At 46.6% G+C, this 22,699-nt stretch overlaps 1 protein-coding gene across 2 annotated transcripts in view; it reads right to left on the bottom strand.

The window, feature by feature from the left end:
• Positions 1-2,018: 2,018 nt before the first annotated feature.
• The window catches only part of TEK (TEK receptor tyrosine kinase), a 110,402-nt gene continuing 89,721 nt past the window's right edge, over positions 2,019-22,699 (bottom strand). Inside the window, exons 14-23 of one of the 2 annotated variants that reach the window (XM_036434208.2) lie at positions 21,457-21,608; positions 19,637-19,847; positions 16,902-17,012; positions 13,904-14,094; positions 13,228-13,341; positions 8,267-8,337; positions 7,337-7,377; positions 6,403-6,499; positions 3,839-3,938; positions 2,019-3,056 (exon numbers count right to left, since the gene is read on the bottom strand). In XM_036434208.2, coding sequence (XP_036290101.1) covers positions 2,982-3,056; positions 3,839-3,938; positions 6,403-6,499; positions 7,337-7,377; positions 8,267-8,337; positions 13,228-13,341; positions 13,904-14,094; positions 16,902-17,012; positions 19,637-19,847; positions 21,457-21,608 — 1,163 coding nt within the window. In that variant the 3' untranslated portion in view covers positions 2,019-2,981. Of the gene's footprint in view, positions 3,057-3,838; positions 3,939-6,402; positions 6,500-7,336; positions 7,378-8,266; positions 8,338-13,227; positions 13,342-13,903; positions 14,095-16,901; positions 17,013-19,636; positions 19,848-21,453; positions 21,609-22,699 lie in introns of both variants that reach the window. The other variant, XM_036434207.2, reaches the window with a different exon arrangement.

Below are 22,699 nucleotides of genomic sequence, written 5' to 3'. Positions count from 1 at the left end.
AAAGTGTCTATTCAGGTCATTTTCCTGTTTTTAATTGGATTATTTAGCTTCCTTTTGTTTGAATTCCCTATAAATTTGAGATTAGATCCTTATCGGATATAACATTGGCAAATATGTTCTCCCATGCAGTGGGCTTTCTCATTATTTTGTTGATAGTTTCTTTTGCTGTTCATAAGTTCTTTATTTTGATGTAGTCCCATTTGTTTATTTTCTCCTTAGTTTCCATTGCCTTAGGAGTAAAGATATTGCTACAACTTATGTCTGATATTTTTCTGCCTGTGGATTCTTCTAAGATTCTTATGTTTCCAATATTACTGTTTCTTTATTTTAATTCATATAAACAATTCGCTGATTTTTTAATCCTCACCAGAGGATTTGACGTTTTTTTTTAGAGAGAGTTGGAGGGAGGGAAGGAGGGAGAGAGAAACATCAACGTTGTTTGGTTACCTCCTTCTACCCAGGAAAGGGATGAACCTGCAACTGAGGTATTTGCTCTTGACCAGGAATGAACCCGTGACCCTTTGGTCTGTGGGCTGGCACTCTAACTGCTGAGTTAAATCGGGCAGGACTGATTTTCTTTTTAAAGTACGTATCCTATGGCTTTTAAACATAGTAAGTTCTAATCTCTTTGTGGAGGTTCTTTCTTAATTGCTCTTTGGTAATTGTGGAAACTAAATGGCTTTTATTCAATTTGACAATTTCCCTTTGAGTAAAAGTCCATGATCTTCAATATTAATCTGGTAACATGCTACAGGACTACAGAGGTTTTTTTTGACATGGTATAGATGAGTCAGAGTGATGGTAGTGTGGCCTTGGCACCAAAGGGAATTAGTCGCCTTCTGATAGTTGACTGTGATATGCCCTCAGGAGGCATACCTCAGGTTTGCTGCTTGGGTATTTTGAATTTACAAAAATTTCTTAATTATCACTGAAGACCTTTTTCTTGTTACCATAAGTTCTTAGCCATCTCTTTTGTCATATACTTGATGTGTGAGATAAAGTCATAATGATGTAATTTTTAATTTTTTAAATAGATTAAAGCCCAACTATAATAAGAAAAAACCTTATTGTGCATTCTAAAACCATATGCAAAATTATTTGCATTTTCAGATAATCTTATTCTTATCCAGTTCTATGTACATGCAAACCAAGAGTAACCAGGAGTATCTGTACATACTTAATTTGGGTAAAGCAAAAAGAACTATGTATATTATATAGTTGACTCTTGAACTACAGGGGTTTGAACTGCATGGGCCCACTTACACATAGTTGTTTTGTTTTTTTAAACAGACCATAAATGTATTTTCTTTCCTTATTATTTTAATTATTTAAAATTTTCTAGCTTTATTGTAAAGATACAGTATTAATACATATGTAATATGTGTTCATTGACTATGTTATCAGATTATTTATTTGGGGGTAAGTCAAATATTATATATGTGGATTTTTAACTACACAGGTGATTGGCACCCCTAATCACCCACCATATTGTTCAAGGGTCAACTGTATTTAGACATATTTTCAATGGCTCTTCATTCGAGGTTACACTTACTTGATTATGATAAATCAGTGGCCTACCAGTAGTCTTGCTTTTTCCTCTGTCTCCCCTTGAATATGCTGTTGTGAATGAAGATCCTTTGGGGTAAACTCAGTTTCCTTGTCCTTGTTGCTGAATGCATACAGTTGGTTAGATGGCAGGAACATGGAACTGTATGTGTATGTTGACTGTTTAGCATCGTCACACAATTAGAAGGGAATCCAAGACTAAGCCCTCGGTTCTCATTGAACCACTATCAGTGGGGTGCTGCTCTGGTGTAAGAACACAGACTAGACAGTAGAACACTTCTGGAAGGAGTTTCCAATATGTGAGCTTGACGTACCATGCCAAAAGGAGAATTCCAGCAACTGCTCTACATGCATGTTACTGACAAGTTAGAGAATGACAATTTAAGGTGTTTTTCTATAAAGTTCAATGAAGACATTTAGAAATACTATGAGACACATTGTTGGACAAAACAGTGGGTAGGCAAGACATTTATTCATTTACTATATGATCTCAGTGTAACACGTGCCTACAATATAAACAGTAAACGTACGAGTCAAAACTAAACGTTTTTACAAATGTGCAATACATTAGGTATGTTAATTTGACATGATAAATGTCACATGTCTCCCAAATGTAACTCCAGGCTTCCTATTTTAATGTATTCAAATACACAAATCAATCTGACCAGAGAAACTAAAACCAAATCCCATTCATTTGTCTTTCAAACTTATACATGTCAAAAGGTTTTAGGCATATAAGGAATGAGACTTAAGTCTCTTTTTAGATATTAATGTTCTGGACAGACTGATGGGCACTGGGAACACATAAGCATGTTGTAAAATGACTGAAATTGAATGGCTGCTACTGGTGAGAGAGAAACCTTAGAGACAGGAGAATCTGCTTTACATGTCATCACCTGGGTTTTCCCGTCTCATTAATGTTGACTTATGTCCTGTTAAGACTCCTACAATTCCCACACTTTTCTTACCTGTGCTATCAGGGTCAGTGTTAGGTTTGTTAACAACATTTTACTTCTATACAGCAAGACATTTTAGAGCATTCCATATAAAGGTAAATATCAAAAATATCTAGGAAATAATGAGTTATGCATTACAGTCATTGTACTTTCACACCTGTCTTTAAAATTCACACATTTAGAAAAATATATTATTGCATATGAAATCACAAACAGGCATTCTGAGTTCAGCTCACTCTGACTCAAAACAGTATGTACAGTTCTATGTAGAGTCAGAGTGTGCTGTGGACTCATAGCTGGGTCTTCGTGTGAAAGGCCCAGATATACAGCAGTATACACACTCCACGGTTCTCCGTCTCCTCTCTTGGCACAGCCTCACTTGCTGTCTTGGCATTGGCTGTCAAGGGTCTCTCGTGCCCGTGAAGGGGCAATAGAAAACATAGGCGATGGAGGCCTGTCCTAGGCCGCTTCTTCAGCAGAGCAGTCGATCCCTGCGTAGGTAAACTTCTCATACAGCGTGGTGTTCACGTAGGTCTGGAAGAACAAGAGTGGCTCAGAGGCGCCTCAAAGCAACTCTCTGCCGTGCTTTGCTTGTTTCCATTCAAATACCAGGTACTCGGGGGACACTTTGTTGTCCTTGGTTCCTTTTGTATTTGACAACTTTCTTTCTGGAATGTACTTTTTGACTTCTACAATAAATGTTCCTCTCACTTCCCCTGTTTCTGAGCTTCCCTTTCTCACTGTCTTTCACTGGTCCCTCCTGAAGTGTTCCGCTTGCTAAGGCCCCTGTCTCTGCCCACTTCTCACCTTCTGGGCACCCATGTCATCAAATCCACATCTCATTCTGGTTTAATCACCACTTGGGTTTTGATGACTGTCAAAATCTATCTTCCTAATTTAGATTCACCTTTTAAACTCAAGATTCATATAGCCAGCTACCTTCTAGAAATTTTTATAGAATTCTTGACCCTCCCCATAGTAACCTGCAGACCATGCTCTGGTGTTACCTGCTATGTGCTTTTGGGTCTGTTTCATTGTCTATAAAATTACAGGGTCAGGCTGAGAAGATGTAAGATTCCTTCTAACTTAAATAGGCTAATTTTATATGTTGTTCTATGCATGACTATATCTTGTATAGAGCTCTTATTTCCTCCAAAACTGTAACTTAAGGTTGGAGACCACATATTTTGTGTCCCTACAATACCTAGGGCTGTGCCCAGAAGACCTTGTAAAAATGCATCAAACAATTTTTATTCACCACTCTGGGCGCATGAGGGATTCCAATGAAAGAGCCCCTGGTTGAACTCCATACTCACCTTCCGTTCTTCTAACATCCGGTTTAAGGACACCAGGATCTGGGCAAATGAGGGCCTCTCATAGGGCTTCTCCCTCCAGCACTGCCTCATTAGATCATACCTTTGGAAACAAAGAGTTAAAAGGTTACCTTAGTGACTGTGCTGCAGTCCTGGGCATGGCCAGGTGCAGAGTATGGAAATAAGAGAAGAGAGTGTGGCCATTCAACTCACAGTCATTAAGCTTGGCCAGCGGAAGATAAGAGATTCGGCACTAGGAAGCTCCTGTTAGGCCTCCCACCTCCCTATCCAAGCCCTCTTTCCTCTCACAGTAGATCTAATGCCCACCCGGGTGCCAGCCTAGGGATCTTGGCCTCAGCTCTTCTGATTAGCTGGAAAGAACTGAGTTATGTCTCTAGGGCAGCATGTTCCTTGGAATAGTATATCTCTTAAAATATTAGTGTTTCATTTTTAGCCGGGACCGGTTTAGCTCAATGGATAGAGCGTCGGCTTGGGGACTGAAGGGACCCGGGTTCGATTCCGGTCAAGGGCATGAACCTTGGTTGCGGGCATATCCCCAGTAGGGGGTGTGCAAGAGGCAACTGATCGATGACTCTCTCTCATCGATGTTTCTAACTCTCTATCTCTCTCCCTTCCTCTTTGTACAAAATCAATAAAATATATATTTAAAAAATATATATTAGTGTTTCATTTTTAAAAATGGCTTTAAGCTCAAATAAGTGTGCAAAATTGCCACTTCTGCATATTCCTCTTAGGTGTCAGCTAGTAAAACCTTGAGAAGTCCTGCCATTAAAAACAAGCAAACAGCCTGGCTGGTGTGGCTCAATGGTTGAATGCCCACCTATGTGTTGGGGAGCACAAGATACTTGGTTGGAAAGTCTGTAAGGAGGACATTCTGAGAAAAGAAGTGTGTGGAAGGCCGCCTGCCCTGTTTATCAGAATTCTGACTTGGGGATACTTAGGGGGGTGTCGAAGGGAATGCCCTTAATTATTCCTTGACCTTTCCAAACAAGCCTGTATATGTGCAGATCCCCAGGTATTTACTGGAATCCTTATCCAGTAAATGGATAAGGATTAATCCCTGCATGCCCTTGCCTAGAGGACAATGTGAACTCATGTGTCCTCCCAAGATTACTCACCCTACTGATTATATCTAAATATAAAAACTATAATAAAAGCCTAAGGAGGCAAGCAATTGAGGCTGCTTTAGCTACTAAAGCCCAGGACCCCTTAGCCCTCTCTTGCACAGTCAAACTGTGTCTGAGTAATCTGTTCATCCATTATTCAGGGGCTGCTGGTCAGCCGTGACACTTATGAACCAGAAGGTCACAATTCAATTCCTGGTCAGGGCACATGCCCAGGTTATGGGCTCCATCCCCAGTGGAGGAAGAGTAGGAGGCAACCGATCCATGATTTTGTCTCATCATTGATGTTTCTCTCTTCTGAAAGCAATAAATATACATATATATATTTTTAAAAACGAGCAAACAAAAAACCCTGTTTAATCAGGTTTAGTACAATACTTCCCAAATAGTAGTATAACTGACCCCAGAATTCCTTTCTCCCTGTGTTATTAAGGTCTTGCATGTTCCATAAACATAGCTTGGGAAGCATGGTCGAAGGCAGTACTTTCTCAAATGTGGCCAGAACTACTTGCATTATCAGGATGCAGATTCTGGGGATCCACACTAGACCCTCTGAACCAATGCCTGGGAGTGGGGTTCAGGACTTCACATACTGAACAAGTGTCCCGGGAACCTAATGTGCACAGACCCTCAGCCACTGGCCTTGGTGTCAAGGTTCTAGAACAGGTTGTACTTTAACAGAAGTTTCATAACAACCGAAAAAGCTCCCTCCTCATGGGATCACTCTCAAAAGGTGGCATTTTGGAGAGTTGGTCCAGTGACGGTTCACATACCACAAGGTCCGCCCAGGATGGAAGAGGTTTGCCTCTTAGGCCGGGAACCTGATTACACCCTCTTTCACTCTTGGACACTAAATTGTTTATTTCATCTAGAGCCTTCCACTCTTCAAATTACACCATTTAGGTAGTTTCTCCCTCAGCTAAGCTGTGGGAATTTCAGTATCACTAAAGTTCATCATTTTTGCCTGAGAGTAATTTTTACTATAGGAAGTAATCTTTATAGAAGTGAAATCCCATGAAGAAAAACTCATCTTTCTTAACATAACGGCTAGAAATTCTATCCCCAAAATTCATCTCAAGATTGCATACATTTACTTGTGAATAATGTCATCAATTTTATTTCGGATCTTTCCTGCTTTTGCTGACCTCATCTTCAGCCTTCCCAAGAACTGTCACCTTCAGTGCCTCCTGGATTTTCATGCCTGGGACAGGACGCTCCTACCCCCTGCCACTGCATAACCATCTTAGTGTAAAGAACACCATGATCGCTGCTCTTTGTGACCTCCATGAGTGCGTGGGTGCATGGAGGTATATGTATGTGTACAGGAGATGAAGTGAGACGATCCCTTCACTGAAGTCTGTCTGCCCAGGAAACAGGCAGCAGGGAGGTGAAGGTAGATGGCCGAGGACAGGCCCGACTTACACCTCATCGTCACAGTTGAGGGGCTTCTCCAGCCTGTAGCCCTGCGGCAGCTTCTCGTAGAGCTCCGCACACGTCATGCCGCAGTAGGGGGTGCCGCCTGGAAGACAGGAAACGCCGTGCCCTTAGCCCCTCTGGGGCAGAAGCCGAGGTCTCCTGCCCAGCGGCTCAGACGCCAAGAGCCTGGGAGAAGGAAGGGGCGTATCGGGGTGCGCACCCAGCGTGACCTTCCTCTCTGACATACCCGCCGCAGGGCAAAGATCCACGGCCTACTCACAGTGCTGCTGCTCTCCCAGGTCTGTCTGCACACAGCACACCCATCGTACCAACACGGTGTACCTTTTTCCTAACTGGAAGTAGTGATATTACGTACTTGTTTTATCTACTCTACAATAGTTACTAATTTTAAATCTAAAAGCCTACATAGTTGTAGAAAACTTGGAAAATATTTTTAAAAAAAAACAAAAAACACACACCACAATATTAAAATATAAAAAAAAGCATGAAGAAAAAAATACAATAGCCTTTATTACCCTTCGGTGTAGTCCTTCCAGTCTTTTAAAACTGGGGTCATGATGAATGTGAAATTTATTTTTTGGGCATGCATATTCTCACAGGCTAGTCAATAGCCTTCAAAACGTGATTTTTTTTGCTCAACTATACCGTACCACCTTGACATGGAAATAAACTTGGACGAGCTCTCTGACATCTTTGCACAAGCGGGGACAATTAACCTGTAACAAAGCTCACGGCCACCAGGTTGTTAGAGTTACACATGACATCAGATATGGAGAAACATGGGACTGAAACCCTCTCACATGTGGGAACCCACACGGCTGTTTCCAAACGACATCAAGTGGCACCACATACAGATGGTCCCCGTGGGGCCTGCAGTGAGGGAGCACAGGAGGGGCCTGGGAGACACCCGGATACTCACCTAGGCTAACGATCTCCCACAGTAACACTCCGTAGGACCATCTGCGGACGTGAAATGGGAAATGGGAAACCAACCATTAGCATCCTCAGAGAGCTGAAGCAGTCACTGCCCCAAAGCCAGGATGACTGACCCTTCCTCCGAAGAGAGAATGCCTAGTGTCTGCTCACTGGGACAGGCCATGCACACAGCACATGCTTCTCTCCTCCTAGGCCTGGGGGAACTAACAGGGAAACGAGGTCCGTCCTGCCAGAGCCCCACTTACTTCAGTAGCGAATCCAGGTGGTGCTATGGGAAGCAGGTCCAATTCTAGGCCAAATTGGCGTTAAATCCCACCTCTGCCACCCGATGCTCCTGCAACTTACTGCCCCCTCAGGCCTCTTCGTATAGGATTCTGAAGGTGGGGATGCCAGCTTCTACCTCTGAGCTATGCAGGCATGATGTGAGATAATGCCTCACAGGCGCCCTGCACACTGTGAGGTACAGTAACTGCCAGCCTCCTCCTCACCCCCAGCATAAGGAAACCCCGTGACCAAGTCCCCTCAACCCTCTCTGCCTCAGTTTTTCCTCCTGAAAATAGGGCATGTAGACAAAAAGGTCTAAGTCTCAATCCCACCCCTTCCTTCCACCGTCAGCCCGAGCCTTGTCATTGCAGCCCCAAGCGGACGTGGTCTCCCCGGCCTACCGCCTGGCCAGCCCTGACCCTCAGCAGCTATTCTGGGCCTCAGGCACCAAGCTCAGTCGGAAGTGGGACCACAGAGGGCCAGCGAGCCCCTTGCTCCCCTGGACATCAAGCCTTGGCCACGAGGTCTGTCCTCGACGAGCAGAAGGAACCCTGACTTCCACCCGGACACTCTGCCAGCTCTGCCTCCATTTAGCCTATGAACTTCTTTACTGAGCAGCTTTGTCCCGGAGGCCGCGAGGCGTACTCACACGTCACTGTTGGTTGTGTAGACGCTGTAATTGAGGGACTCGATCGCCATCCAGCGCACTGGGAGCCGCCCCTGCAGGGAACGAAGTGAGATGCTCTTAGGCAGGAAGGACCTTCTGAGGCTGGCTCCCGAGGCAGGGCTCACCCAGGCCCCAGGGAGCCCTGAGTGGGGCTCAAAGACAGGGAATGTCAGGCTCAGGAGCTGCTCTTTTAATATGTTCCACCTACAATGTGATTTCACACTCAAAGACGTGCAGACGATGTAAATCCTACTTACCTCCAAGTAAGCTTTACATGAACTGAAAATGGGTGTGCATGTGAGTGTATGTGTACTTGTAGTCATTTATTCCTTTCATTTTTTTCCCCCCATTAATCCTCACCCAATTATATTTTCCCATTGATTTGTAAAGAGAGTAGAAGAGCAGGAGAGAGTGGAGAGACAGAAACAATGTGAGAGAGACACATTGATTAGTTGCCTTCCACACCACCCCGACCAGGGTTGGGGATCGAACCTGCAACCCAGGTACGTGCCCTTGACCACTGAGCTATGCCGGCCAGGGCCATTCTTTTATTCAATTGGTGGCTCTCAGAGACACTCAGTTTGAAAGGGGAGACAAGGCATAGAAACTGTGGTGCAGGAGGTGGGGAAGAGTTTCCAGAGGAGGAGACTTGGAGCTTGGCTCTGAGATGTGTAGGTGGCAGGCGGCAGGTGGGTGGGGAAGAGAGAGCATGGAAGGCAGGCCACAGGGAGGGGGTGCAGATATGCCACCAGTGGAGTGGCTACAGGTCCAGAGAGGTTTATCCTGGGTTTGGAGGTGGGGTGAGACCACTCACTCACCCTTTGGGTGCCTGGCCCTGACTCCCTCTCTAGGCTATCCCCATTCTCTGGCTTCCTGAATCCGGGCTTGGAAAAATTAGATGCAGACTAGACATTGGGGAGTGTGGCTTCTGAGGCTTATTCCTAGTTTCCTCAGTTTTGCTCTGATCTGGGGCTCCCTTTCTATCCACCCAACCCAGGGATCCTGTGAACCAGAGAGATGCCTGTGCCAGGGACTCGTCCAGGTGCTGGCAGCGGCATTTCAGCCACATTCGCTGGGTGGGACAAAATCAGGAGTCTTTTATGGGATCTTCCTCAGCCCCCTGACTCTGGAGCAGGTGTCCTCCCAGACCACCCACCTGCGAGCCCAGCCCTGCCCCAGGGTTATGCCTGCAAGCCCAGTTCTCTCTCAGGTCTTTGTGAAGTGGCAATATTCTGAACTCTTTCTGCTCATACATCCTGAATAATCATTTCATACTTTAAGGCTCAGCTATGGAAGTGTCCTTTGTCACATCTACATCTTCAGTACTCTCAACATTCCCTCCTCCCTTCACAGTACACCCCCCCAAAAAACATACACATACACACACACACACACACACACACACACACACACACACAATATATATATATATATATATATATATATATATATATATATATCCCCATATCCTCAATGGCTAGTCTAGTTCTCTCCCCCCCAGCACAGCTAAGAACTAGAAAGAGTTCCTACATTCTCTGCTCTGCCTTTCTCTTCCCTGGTAGCTTCTGACCTCATACCTCCTAATTACTAATTTCCTTGTTCATTTTCAGTTTTTCACCAGTTTTGGATCTGTCTGTGGTTATGTGTCCACTGCTATCACCAAGGGTCAGACCACCGTCACCTTTTACCCAGTGGCACCCACCTCCCCTAAGGGCCTGTTCTCCACACACAAGCAGAGTGCAGTCTAATTGGCAAATACAGCCACGTGGCTCCTTAAAATTTCTCAATGTCCCTGTTGTCCCAACATCCCAAATCCTTAGTTGAATCCCAAATCCTTAGCTGGAATTCAAGGTTTTCCAAGAAGACTTTATCCCTTCTTCCTCCAACCTTGAATTTTTTTTTCTTAAAATATATTTTGTTCATTTCTTACAGAGAGGAAGAGAGAGGGATAGAGTCAGAAACATTGATGAAAGAGAATCATCGATCAGCTGCCTCTTGTACAACCCTTATTGGGGATGTGCCCACAACCAAGGCACATGCCCTTGACTGGAATTGAACCTGGGACCTTTCAGTCCACAGGCCAACGCTCTATCTACTGAGCCAAACTAGTTTCGGCCAACCTTGAATTTTTAACTCTTTCTCTTTTCAGCACGATGCTCCAGCCATATTGAATTACCTTTGCCTCTAGGCTTTTAGACATACTGCACCCTCCAGATCATCGAATCCATTCTCACATCTCTGCATCTACTTAATATCCACTGCAACACTCAGCCTCCTCTAGAAAGCCTTCCATGATTTTCCATAGGCTCACTGGGGGTGCTTCCTCTGTGCTCCCATGGCATGTGCTCTCCTGGCCCTCAGCATGTGTTAATGATGACAGTTCATTATGTGTTTATCTGTGAGCTCTTTGAAGATGGAGTCTGTGTATAACTTACTTTACCTCCAAACTTAGCACAAAACAGTTAAGAAAAATTGACTATGAGGGAAAGCATATGTTCATCAATGAAAATAAAACCCCTATCAGTACATTAGTTGGAAACACTTCCCATAGGAGAATCATCTGAGTTTTTTTTAAATCTCGAATGTGCACACACACACACACACAGTGATGCAGAACAACTAAGTCAGCATATCTAAGCAGAAGGGCTCTGCATCTGTATTTTTAAAAAGCTCCTCAGGTGGTTCTAATCTAAAGTGCAATGTGATTTGAAAATCTGACTTAAATGAGCCAGAGAAAGTAGCCACTCTGCCCTCTGGTGGCGTATTTCTACATTGCACCCTTCTTGCAAAGAGCTTGTAAACCTCTCCAATCCCTTCTCCTTTCCTCCTTTTCCTTCACCCCCATATCCTCCCTCTCAGACCCCATGCCACCAGGGAATACTACCCTGCCATTAGGAAATAGACTTAAGCCCCAAACAGTGCTCTGTTCCTTTAAGAATTCCTCATAACCTTTCCAAGACTACAGAAATCCCGCTCCGTATAAAATGCCAAGCAAAGCAGCAATCACTTGGACTTCTGAGAGCACCCAAATAAAGTGAATAGGTTATGGGATAACTTGTATTCATCCCTCCACCCACTCACCTAGGGGCCACATCACCCAAATGCAAGAGTGAAGCGAGGAAAGGGATTCTGTGAGAGAGACAGGAGGCACAGGATGGGGAGGGGGGATGTGGAGCAGTGGGTGGTGGGTCCTGCTTCTTTAAGACAAGCCCTGCAGAGAAACATCTGCTCTGAGAGGGACACATTCTGAAAAGTATAGGGAACAAGTACCACCTGGAAACCTTCCCTCCGGGAGGCACCTGTGGCTTCAGAAGGTGACAGGTTGGATGGGGGTCTCTAAGAGCCAGAGGGACCCCAGTTCAAACCCTGTTCAAGAAAGGGAGGGGAGAGGTCCAAAGTGGCTCCGCTCACTGTGACTGCAGCTGTGAAAATGTGGATGCTTGTGGAAGGCGATAAGTAAAAAATAGAAAAGAAGTGTCACGGTGGTGAACTACAGGTCATTTCCTTTTCAAAGCATTCTTGAATCTGGTTTCTGTGTTATCTTGTCAGCCACTAAAATAAGCATTTTGAAAAGAAAGGAAACCTGCGTTTGAGGATAAACTCTTAAAACCTGAGCCTGTGGAGGCAACTGGCTAGCCCCCAAGTAAAAAGAGCCTCCGTATCACATGAAAACTGGACCCTTCCCAGGAGCGCCACGCCCAGGCAATGCACCAGGCCTGGAAAAGGGAGAGCTAGCCACTGAGGGACTCCACAGGCACATGCGAGGACAACAGGAACGGTCACCCCGAGGCCCTGCAGCCCAGCCTCAGGGGAAGCGAGGGTGGTGGCATGCTGCTAGGGAGACCGGGGAGCCTCCCTGAAGACAGCGGGAATGCTCTTCAGTTACTTTCTGAGCCTCTCCCAGCTAAGGTTCAAGGTTCTCTTCACACACTCCCCAAACCAGTGTGTTTGCCCCTGTGCCAATCAATGCCAGCCCACGGGGAGGGGAGCGGGGAGTAGCGGTATGAGGGAGCACTTACCTGGAGGACAAAGAAATCTACCAGCCCTAAGCCAGGCCCCCAGCAGTGGGGGGGGGGGGGGATGGGGGGAACACACGCGGGGAGCCATATTCTTCATCAGTGGGTGCTCCCTTGATGCGTAAGCTCCCTCCCTTTCTCCTGTCCCGCACCTTGTTTCAGTAACTCCTCCCCCCTTTGAATCTGTTTCTCCTTATATTTTGAATTCTATTCTGGGTGGTGGGAGGGGAAGGATCAAGAACTTTTCACCGAAAACACTGGTATAGTATGAATACCAAGGGATGTAGCATTGCCAGGACTTTCTGATTCCAGGGTGGGCAACAAAAGCAGAATGAGGTCCAACTTCTTACTTCTGCTAACACTGCGGTTAGGTTCTCCCGGGATCAGATGCCAGATAAACATTACTGTTTGGGAGAACGGGTCTCATTAGGCGAACATGGATCTGATTGATTTGGGCTTGATGGGAGTGTGGGGAACTTCTTGCCAAGAGGGAAATCTGTGGCTTTGGGAAGTCCTGAGTTTCTCCCTGGGCTCCTCGTGATTTGGGAACCTCATTAATTGCCTTTCCTTATATTTCCTTATATATGCTCCATGTCTCTTTTGCCCCTCCCGTGTTTGCTGTGCATGGAAGGAGACTATGGGAGCTCCTCGCACAGGTCTGGCTGGATCCAGAGCTGAGCCCTGCAATACGAGGCTCAAGTGAGTGAGAACCTGGCCACTTGCGACAGTGGCTTTTTTGCTGGTAGTTTGGATCCTCCAGGCATGTTAGGAACCAAAACTTAGAAAGGATGTTTGCTGGGCCAGGCACATAGCTACTGGGGTCCACAGTAGACGCCTCGGTCACCGCCGAGCAATAGTCTTAGAGCAGCAACACCAGGATGGGAAGGCGGCTTGGAAAAAGAATTGTTGGGTCTATTTGGAACTCACCATCGTCTTCTTCACATAAACTTCTTGACCTCGGGACAGTCCAAAATCGGCTATTTTGGCTACATAGTTTTCACCAACTAAAATGTTCCTGGCAGCCAGATCCCTGTGGATAAACTGGAGAGAGAAAAAAAAAAAAAAAAAAAAAAAAAAAAAAAGTCATGTATTTCCAGTATCATATTTGCTTTTTCAAGTCATTTTGTTAGTACCATGCCCTGGAGGCCAGCACTCTGGGAAACAGTGATGAGAGGTTAGGATGAAAATGGGTTTTTAAATGCCACCAGAATCCAGTTCTCTTGAGGTTGCTCCCTAAAACCCTCAGTGGCTTCCACCAAATCTTGAGAGACATATTTCAGGGGGGGGGAAACCAGGTCATTAAATCTTCCTGTTGCCACGTAAGTCCTCTGCTCTGAGCATTACTTGGGCTAAGACGGGTTAAGGAGCTCCACCAAATACATAATGGTGGTATTCACCAGGTAAATACATTCCCCGTGCTGAGCATTAACAGCTCTATAAACAGATTGAATATTAATAAGGAGATTAAAATTAGGGAGACTAAGAGGCACTAGAGAAGAGAGGTGGACTGGGGGGAAATGTACACATGTAAACTGATCCTAGAGAGCATTTCCAAGGAAAGATGTCCCTCGTGACATCTTTGTCGAAGTTCCTCGTGACGAACCTGTTTCTGGCTCAGGTAGTCCATGCCCCGGGCCACGTCTGCGGCGAAGTGGAGCAGCTGCTGGGAGGACAGCGTGGAGGCGGTGCTGTTGGCGATGGCGAAGGCCGGGTCGGTCTCCAGCACGCGGCTCTTGCGCAGGAAGTCCAGGAGGTTGCCGTGGGGGGCGTACTCGATGGCCAGGTACAGGTAGCCTGTGGGAGAAGGGAGAGACACCCCTTACCAGGGGCCTAAAAAGCTCCGAGATGTGCCAGGGACCTCGGAAATGGCTCATGAAACTTGTCATCTACAAGCAACGTATCTAGTGGGGCCAACCTTGGTACAGCTGGGGCAGTAGAGCGAGCAGTGAGGCCTCCTGCCATGCTTGAAGGGTACCACCCTGAGACCACAGTGCCCCTCCTCCCCACCCTTCCCCTTTCCCACCAAATGCGGACTGACATGACAGCTTCCCGAGTGTTTCCCCCTACTCGGTGGTGACAGTCTCAGGAAATCACAGCATTTGTTTCCAGGGGATCTAAGGCAGCCAGTCCGCATCATCTTTTGTTTATTTTTTGTTAACCCTTACCCAAGAATATTTTTCCATTAATTTTTTTGAGAGAGAGTGAGAGAAGTAAAGGGAGGGAGGGGGAGAGAGAGCGAGAGAAAAAGAAATCAATGTGAAACATATACATCTATTGGTTGACTCCCCCACATGCCCCAACCAGGGATGGGGGTCTAGCCTGCAACTGAGGTATGTGCGTGCCTTGACTGGAATCAAACCTAGAACTCTTCAGCTCATGGGCCAACACTATCTACTGAGCCAAACCGTCTAGGGCCACATCATATTTTATTTCTTTATTCAATACTGGTTGGGAACCTAATAATAGCCAGCCATGTTATTTCAGTGTGTCTCTACCATTCTTGATGTTATTTAAAAAAATAAAACAAATAAAAACCAGTAAACAATGATTACAAATCCATAGCAGAAGAAGCCACAGCTGATAGATTACTCTCTCTAACCTGCTGCCCCTCCCTAAAACCCACACCAGTCACCTCACTGCCAGGCATCGGGCAGCAGGGCCTAGTGCCAGAGGTTGCATTTTGCTTACAGAGACCAGAAAACCCACAAATAAAACATGGTTTTTAGAACACATTATGGTTTATTGTCTTGTTTTTTATTTAATTGTGTTTTTTTCTTTTAATAACAATATTTTTGTTTTTTGTGTTTTTTTTCTTTTTCTTTTTTTAAATATATTTTATTGATTTTTGTACAGAGAGGAAGGGAGAGAGATAGTTAGAAACATCGATAAGAGAGAAACATCGATCAGTTGCCTCTTGCACACCCCCTACTGGGGATATGCCCACAACCAAGGTACATGCCCTTGACCGGAATCAAACCCGGGACCCTTTAGTCCCCAAGCCGACGCTCTATCCATTGAGCCAAACCGGTCTCAGCATAATAACAATATTTTTGATAAAAAACATTGATCTTTAGAGCCATTGAAAAGTAGCGTGGCTTTACTATCTTTTTAGAGGTAATATTTTTGATATAACTAAATTTAAAATGTTGAATGATTTTGAACTTAAAAGGTGTTCTAAGAAATTAAATTTCTAATAAAACAAAAAAAAAAGTCTAGCACTGAATCCTGTTGACTATAAGGAAAGGTATACATAGTTCCAACTATGCTACCCTTCCTCATTTCTGTACTGTAATATAAACCTTAAGAACCAATCAATTACATCCTAATGCAGGGGTGAGGTACCTTTTTTCTGTCAAGGGCCGTTTGGATATTTATAACATCATTCACGGACCATACAAAATTATCTACTTAAAAATTAGCCGGCTATATTTGGTCAAACCTTTAATTAATTCACCCTCAGTGCCTTGGCAGGGCCAGACCCAATGATTTGCTGGGCCTTCTACGGCCCGAGGGCCGGACGTTCCCCACCCTGTCGTAATGTGACAACAGAGCAAGATTTAAAAAGATATATTTTTCTGTTGTTGGTTATTTTTTTTTTTTTAACTTTCATTTACTGTTGCCCCATGCTGATGACTGTTTTCAGGAAGTGGCTCAAAAATAAATGTCATTACTCCGATCTTTAACGTAAGGGACATGCTCTGACTTTCAGAATTACACCCTTATTGGATTGCAGAGTGATGTATTGTCTGCCTCCCTAGTATTTTTAGTTTAATAAATTGAGGAAAAGGAAGCAGTCTCTTTTCCATTGTTGGTCTTTTGCTACAAAGTCAACAAGAGGTTGTCAAGTTTGTAAATAATTACTTTGTGGAGCTTTTTTGTAGGAGAAAACTTTTCCACGAGAAATTGAGTGTCAGCAATAGATTCTGAACAACAAACCCAGGTAGCATGCAGAGGTAAGGCTCTCAATAAATATTTAAATTAGTAATATATTAAGTACTCAACAGAAATACTCAGTAAATATTGGAATCAATAATGTAGGGTGAACTTTAAGAGTATGTGCAACATAGGGTAGTTGTCAAGCTCCGCTGTGATTGTACAGGAAATTGTACAAATTGAGAAAATAATAAAGCTCATTATTATTATGATTATGATTATTTGCCCTACGTATTATCAAATGCTTACATATTCCAGATTGTTGGCATTCATGGATTTGACATTCAGAACATCAGCTGCATAGGATCGGTAGGAAATGAGAAGATAGACAACTAACCAGAACCAAGGCCTTGCTCTGCCTGGGCCTGGGCTCCGGCAGTGGTAGCTGAGCAAACTTCTGGATTAGTGAGCGCTGGGCACGTGGGAGCCATGGACGCCTTTGGGTGGAAATGGCTGAACCACATCAGAGGGCAGAGGACCCGGCCTTAGCTCCTGTCTCCGAAAAGATGCCAAACCTCGGCGCAGCCCACAAATGAGGCTAGTCATTCAGATTGAAACTGTAACAGAAGGCTATTCTCTTTCCTAATTTCAATGTGGAATTTGCCCGATAAAAAAAAAAAAAAAAAAAAAAAAAAAAAAAGCCTGTCAGACAGGAAAGAGCATCTTACCACGATGTTCACAGGCTCCCAACAGGTTGATGATGTTGGGGTGGTGTCCAAGTTTGCAGAGGACCTCCAGTTCCCCCGCGAAGTCCCTGTGGTCATCTTTGGAGGCATATTCTGGGAAGAAGGTCAAGAGTTACGATCCCTGTCCATCATTCCTCTTCAGAAACAGCCGGCCCCTCCTCCTCCCCAGGGCCCCCAAGTGCGCTTGAGCTCTTGTGCGGGTCTGGCCTGCGGAGAAGCAGTTAAAACCATGAGCAGAGAGAGCTGAGTGCGTTCCTGGTGACCCGGCCACCCGTAGGTCTGGAAAACCGTGGAGAAATCAGAGATGGCGCGAAGGAAGAGTATTGTCACTGTGGACTCTTGGAGCTGGGGCTGGTGTTGTGGGCACTGTCCTGTGCATAGTAGGATGTTTCTCAGCATGTCTAACCTCTGCTCAATAGATACCAGAATCCCAACCAAAGATGTACCAGGCACTGCCAACTGCCCCCCCGGGGGACATCAGCCCTGGCTGAGACCCACCGCACTAACATGTTCTTAGTTATTTGCTGTCAGATGCCCAGGGAAATGCCTCAGTGGGGATGGAACCACCTCCACTTCTGGACTCCAGCCCTTCCAGCGCCAGCTCCACCCCGAGGCAGACGTGCCGGGGAACAGGGCCACGTTTCCCTGGAAAGTCACCAGGAACGCACACAGCTCTCTTTGCTCGTGACTTTAACTGCTTTTCCGCGACCAGACCTGCGCGAGAACTCAAACCCCACTGACTTTTCGGTAGAAGCTGCTTGGCAGTCAGGAAGCCGACTTCCATTCGTCTCTGGTCTGGCACCTGGAGCAGAGGGGGATCACCAGGCACCAGCAGACTGGGCAGAAGGCCCATTGATTGACGCCCAAAGGGGTCAGCCCCGAGTGGGTGACGGTGCTGTCACTGTGTTTAGACAAAGCACAGGGTGCTGGTGGCAGAGGGCATGAAAACGGCGGCCCTGTGTCGTTAGGGTGAGGGATGCCCTAAGACTAACGAGCAGGTGAGCCCGGTCCACACCACAGCAGCCCGTGGGTGGATGCCTTGGGAGCATTTCAGAGGGGACGTTCTTTATGTGAGCGTGTCCCCCATTTGAATGTGTCACACACACCTCCTTCTTGCCCACCCATCCCCCCCTGCAGAAATTGCATGTCCTGGGCTATTAAGCTATTTCACCTCTTCACACAGGCATGATGTAGATAGTCAGGCTCAGGTCAGATCCCAACAAAAACTGATTTTACAAGGTCCTATATCCTCTCTCCCTCTATCCTCACTGCTCCCCAAACTCCTTGTGACTGAGGCAGCAAAACAAAAAAGGGATTCCTGGCAGCTACACGGTTGTGTGTGTGCATGTATGTGTGCCCTGAAGCATTACTTTCTGAAAGCATAGTTAATATTTTGCTTATTTGGTTTTGTTTGTTTTCTTTTTTAAATATATATATATATATATATATATATATATATATATATATATATATGTATATATATAGATTGATTGATTTTTAGAGAGGAAGGGAGATGGAGAGAGAGATAGAAACATCAATGATGAGAGAGAATCATTGATCGGCTTCCTCCTGTAAGCACCTCACTGGAGATCAAGCGCACAACCTGAGCATGTGTCCTTGACTGGAATTGAACCTGGGACCTTTCAGTTTGCAGGCTGACAGTTTACCCACTGAGCCAAACTGGCTAGAGCTGTTTGTTTTCCAGCAATGCAGAAAGTGATGTGATTGAATAAGATTTAGAGTTAATTCTCATCCTAGGCTCAGTGCTGCTGACCTTAGAGAGCCTTATTATGGAGCAACCCAGCGTGACAGTTCCACTCTCGCCCTCACACGCACTGCCCCAGTGGCTGCTGAGAGCTGCTGTTTCCCACAGGCGAGAGGGCAGCCCGTGTGGCCAGGGCACCAGTGACTGCCTTCTCAGAAGCCCTTCATTACACAACCTTGCTAAACGGGAAGCACCAAGGAGGCTTGAGACGAACCGGACTGAAAAATGTAGTTCTTGCCATCTGAGAGGAGTGGTTTTCAAGCTCACGTGTGCAGAAGGACCCCTAAGAGAGTTTAAGGACTTGGTCTCTCCTGCACCGGTTTTGACACGGTCTCTTCTGCTATATTTGTCCCCCAGGAGAGACAAATATAGCAGAATGGGAGCTGAGGGGAGCCCAAGTCGGTGCAGTTCTTACTATGTCTCAAAGAATTCTGAGGCAGACAATCCGTGAAACAGTGGTTTGCTAGGTGTGGTCTCCAAACCCTCAGCACCAGCGTCACTTGGGAACTGATGGGAACTGCAGACGCTCTGGCCTTGCAGGAGACTCACTGAATCAGAAACCACGGGGTGGGGCCGGGGGGGTGGGGGGGGCGCTGTCTCTGAAACCAGTCATCCAGGGCAATTGGACGTGCTGAATTCTGAGCACCCCTGCCCCAGAGCAGCAGCAATGCTCCCAGAGGTCAGCTGTGTGTGTGTGGCAGAGAATCCATGTTCTCGCGTCCCAAGGACCCAGGACGGTATGTTTAAATAGCTCATCTTCGTGTTTACATCCTGACCCATCACGGGCTGACCTCAAAGGAAACCTCACCTTAGGTCGCACGGAACAGCTGCCTCTGACACGGTGCCAATGTTTTGCTTAAAGAATGCAAGACCACAGAGGAAAGCTTGGACAGGAAGGCCAGCTTTCTCCACGCCCTGCCGAAATGCTGACTCGATCCGGCCGTGCACTGACCTTTCATCCGCTTGATGGCGGCGTCCATCCGCAAGCCGTCCTTCTTGATGCGTGCCTTGAGGACCTGGCCAAAGTTCCCCTCCCCGATCACGTCTTGAAACTTGATGTCGTTCCAGTCGAGCACTGGATAGATGGTGGGGTCCGGGCTGTTCTTGGCCTTCCTGTTCAGGGCCAGGGTTCCTGAGTTGAACTGCACAGCTGGCTCTTCCCTCTGGGAAGACATTGTTTCCACGGTGTCATGTCAGGGTTTTTAAAAATAATCCTAAGGTTGTATCCACACCAGGCGGACAAAGAAACCTGATTCTAGAATGGAGGTGGAAATGGGTGTTATCTGACAAACCCATTCTGGTGAGCTGCCTATCCACAGAGCTGCTTGGGCGCAACTCCAGGCCTCGGTGGGGAAGCGTGCCACAGCTGGTTAGCAGTGTCTGCACGGGAGCATGCACAGCTGGTTAGCAGTGTCTGCATGGGAGCATGCACAGCTGGTTAGCAGTGTCTGCACAGAGCGAGAGAAGCGGACTAAGAGTATGTCTGCCATGGCATGGCACATCCCCGAGTTATTTACACTTGAGTCTGCACACTCATTGCACTCTGCTGTGGAATGAGCAAGTGTTCAGTCCTGACTTGAAAAACAACTCAAAGACTCTCTGTGGCATCACAGGACATGCCTCAGAGAGAGCCTTCCTAGCATTACCTTGGTCTATTCTGGGTCCTCCCTCCCTCTTCTTTACCTTTATCCCTTCCTTCTTCCCTCCCTCCCTCCCTCCCTCCCATTTGTCTTAAAGCTTAGAATCTCCCAGGCCCACTTGTGGAGCAGACTGGCCGCAGGGTGGCTGCGGCTTAGAGCAAAGCCCAACTCAGGGATCCTTTTCTCGAGTGTCAATCACTGCTCACTGCGTCCTGATGAGTCCAGCTCCGCTGACCCCTTGTGGTCCTGCCTCCCCAGTGAACGCCCGAGTCACAAGCGACTCCAAGTCAGGTCCCGCTGCTTCCCTGTCCCCCACCGAGCGGAACCTCGGGGACGTGTGCACATCAAGACACCCCTCACTGGGAACGTGCCATTGCACCCCATGGTTCATGTGCAGAACCTACAAAGTTGGGTGCAAGTTCATTTTACGGGGCCTCGCACCACAATCTAGAGTGCTGTTCAGGCCGTGGCATCCCAAGAGACTCCAGTGCATGTCTGCTGGTGAAGCGCGACTTTGTAGGCCTTCGCTACGGCTGGTCAGGATTCCCAGATGGAAGAGAGGCTGTGCCAGGGTCCTGCACCATGACTGCAGACCGAAGGGCACGCAGGAGCAGGAGAGGGCCCCCGTGTATACCATCTGTACACATACAGGCGCGGAGAGATTGAGGAAGATACTGACACAGGAAATGGGAACCGGAAATGGAAAAATGTGGGGGAAACCTGTCCCATGCAGCACACACCATGACCTGGCACATAGGTCTGCCCACCCTCATGTCCTTCCTTACCAAAGCGGCCAGTTCTTTATATGGCAAGCTCCTCTCTCCCAGGACTTATCACTCAAACGATCACACACCTCATTTGGCAGGGCGACAGTCCTGCATGAGGCCTGGTATCCCGCTTAAGTATTAAGAGCAACCTCTTTTGCTCTCAGAATGGTTCCGGTTTGGGCAGGAAACCCCACGGCTATGCTATTGTCTCCCATTTGGCCATGGAAGCCAAAAAGAAGGCGAGACGCGCCTCAGGGACACTTGTACAAGGAAACGGCCCGGGGCCCACGTGTGAAGGGAAGGGTAGGGTCCGCCTGTGTGTGGCCGGCCCCTGGGAGCGGGCAGGTGGGAAGGGGACGCACCACGTTCTGGAAGGCCTGCGCCATCCTCCTCTGCACGTGGGCCCGCTTCATCTGCAGCACAATGAGGAAGGCCAGCAGCACCGTCAGGCAGGTCATGCCCGCTGAGCCCAGGATGGCGATGAGCAGCATCTTCCCGCCGCCGAGCTCCACGGGCGCTGTGTGGGGAACACAGGACGGGCAGCAGGGTTAGTTCCCACAGAGCGCGGCCCCGGCCCCGGCCCCCGGGGGAGAATCGTGGTGAATGAGGCTCTGAGCTACGGCATTGCTATGTGACCTGGGCTACTCATTTATTTTCTGAAACTCAGTGGAGATGAGTCTGATTCATGGGGTTGTCTTAAGATCAAAAAAAAAGTGTGCCCTGACCAGTTTGGCTCAGTGGATAGATCATGGGCCAGCGGACTGAAGGGTCCCAGGTTCGATTTCGGTCGAGGGCATGTACCTTGGTTGCGGGCACATCCCCAGTGGGGGGTGGGCGGGAGGCAGCTGATGGGTGTTTCTAACTCTATCCCTCGCCCTTCCTCTCTAGAAAAATAAATGAAATATATTTAAGAAGTACAAGTGTTTTTTAAATGGCAGTGTGCTCATCATCAGTCATTGTCATTTGTTCAAGTTTTACTTGCGAGTAGAGGCCCCAGCTGATGTGCATGATCCAACAGCAGTGAGAATGGCTGACTAGATGTGTGACTTTGGAAAGGGACGAATTCCCCCACTCCACCTCTCACCCACATTCTCCCCCCTTGGAAAAGCTCATGATGCTAGGAGCTTAGAGTCTTCAATAAGATATCTTGTTGTGTGTTTTCTGTTTGTTTGTTTGTTTGTTTGTTTTAAAAAGCTGATGGAGAAAACCTGAGGATACCAATGGGAGAAAAAAGGAAAGGAGGAAAAAACAAGGGAGAGAGGGAGGAGAAAAATGATTAAACTTATGGCTCGAGTCAGAATAAACTATCAAAGGCTAAGGTCTAATCCTGCCACTTCTGTTCTTTATTTAAATTCAAATAAATTAAATTCCATGTATTTTTATGAAAAACAGCATGTAGGGCCTGCCCCATATTCCTACAAGATTCTTTTGCGATAATATCTTTCCTTCTATCTCTGTGCATGTGTGTAAAGAACTATCCGGAATGGAGTGGTGAGGGGTGTTTTGTTATGCCTTGTTTAATTTTTCTGTTTGCATTTTATGTGTAACTTGTATACATTTTACTAAAACACAAGCAACTATAAAAATTATGCATTTGTTAAGGATGTG

The sequence above is a fragment of the Pipistrellus kuhlii genome, unplaced genomic scaffold, assembly GCF_014108245.1.
Source record: "Pipistrellus kuhlii isolate mPipKuh1 unplaced genomic scaffold, mPipKuh1.p scaffold_m20_p_12, whole genome shotgun sequence".
Lineage (NCBI taxonomy): Eukaryota > Metazoa > Chordata > Mammalia > Chiroptera > Vespertilionidae > Pipistrellus > Pipistrellus kuhlii.
The sequence above is the reverse complement of the archived record's forward strand: the minus strand, read 5'-3'. Positions and strand labels throughout refer to the sequence as shown.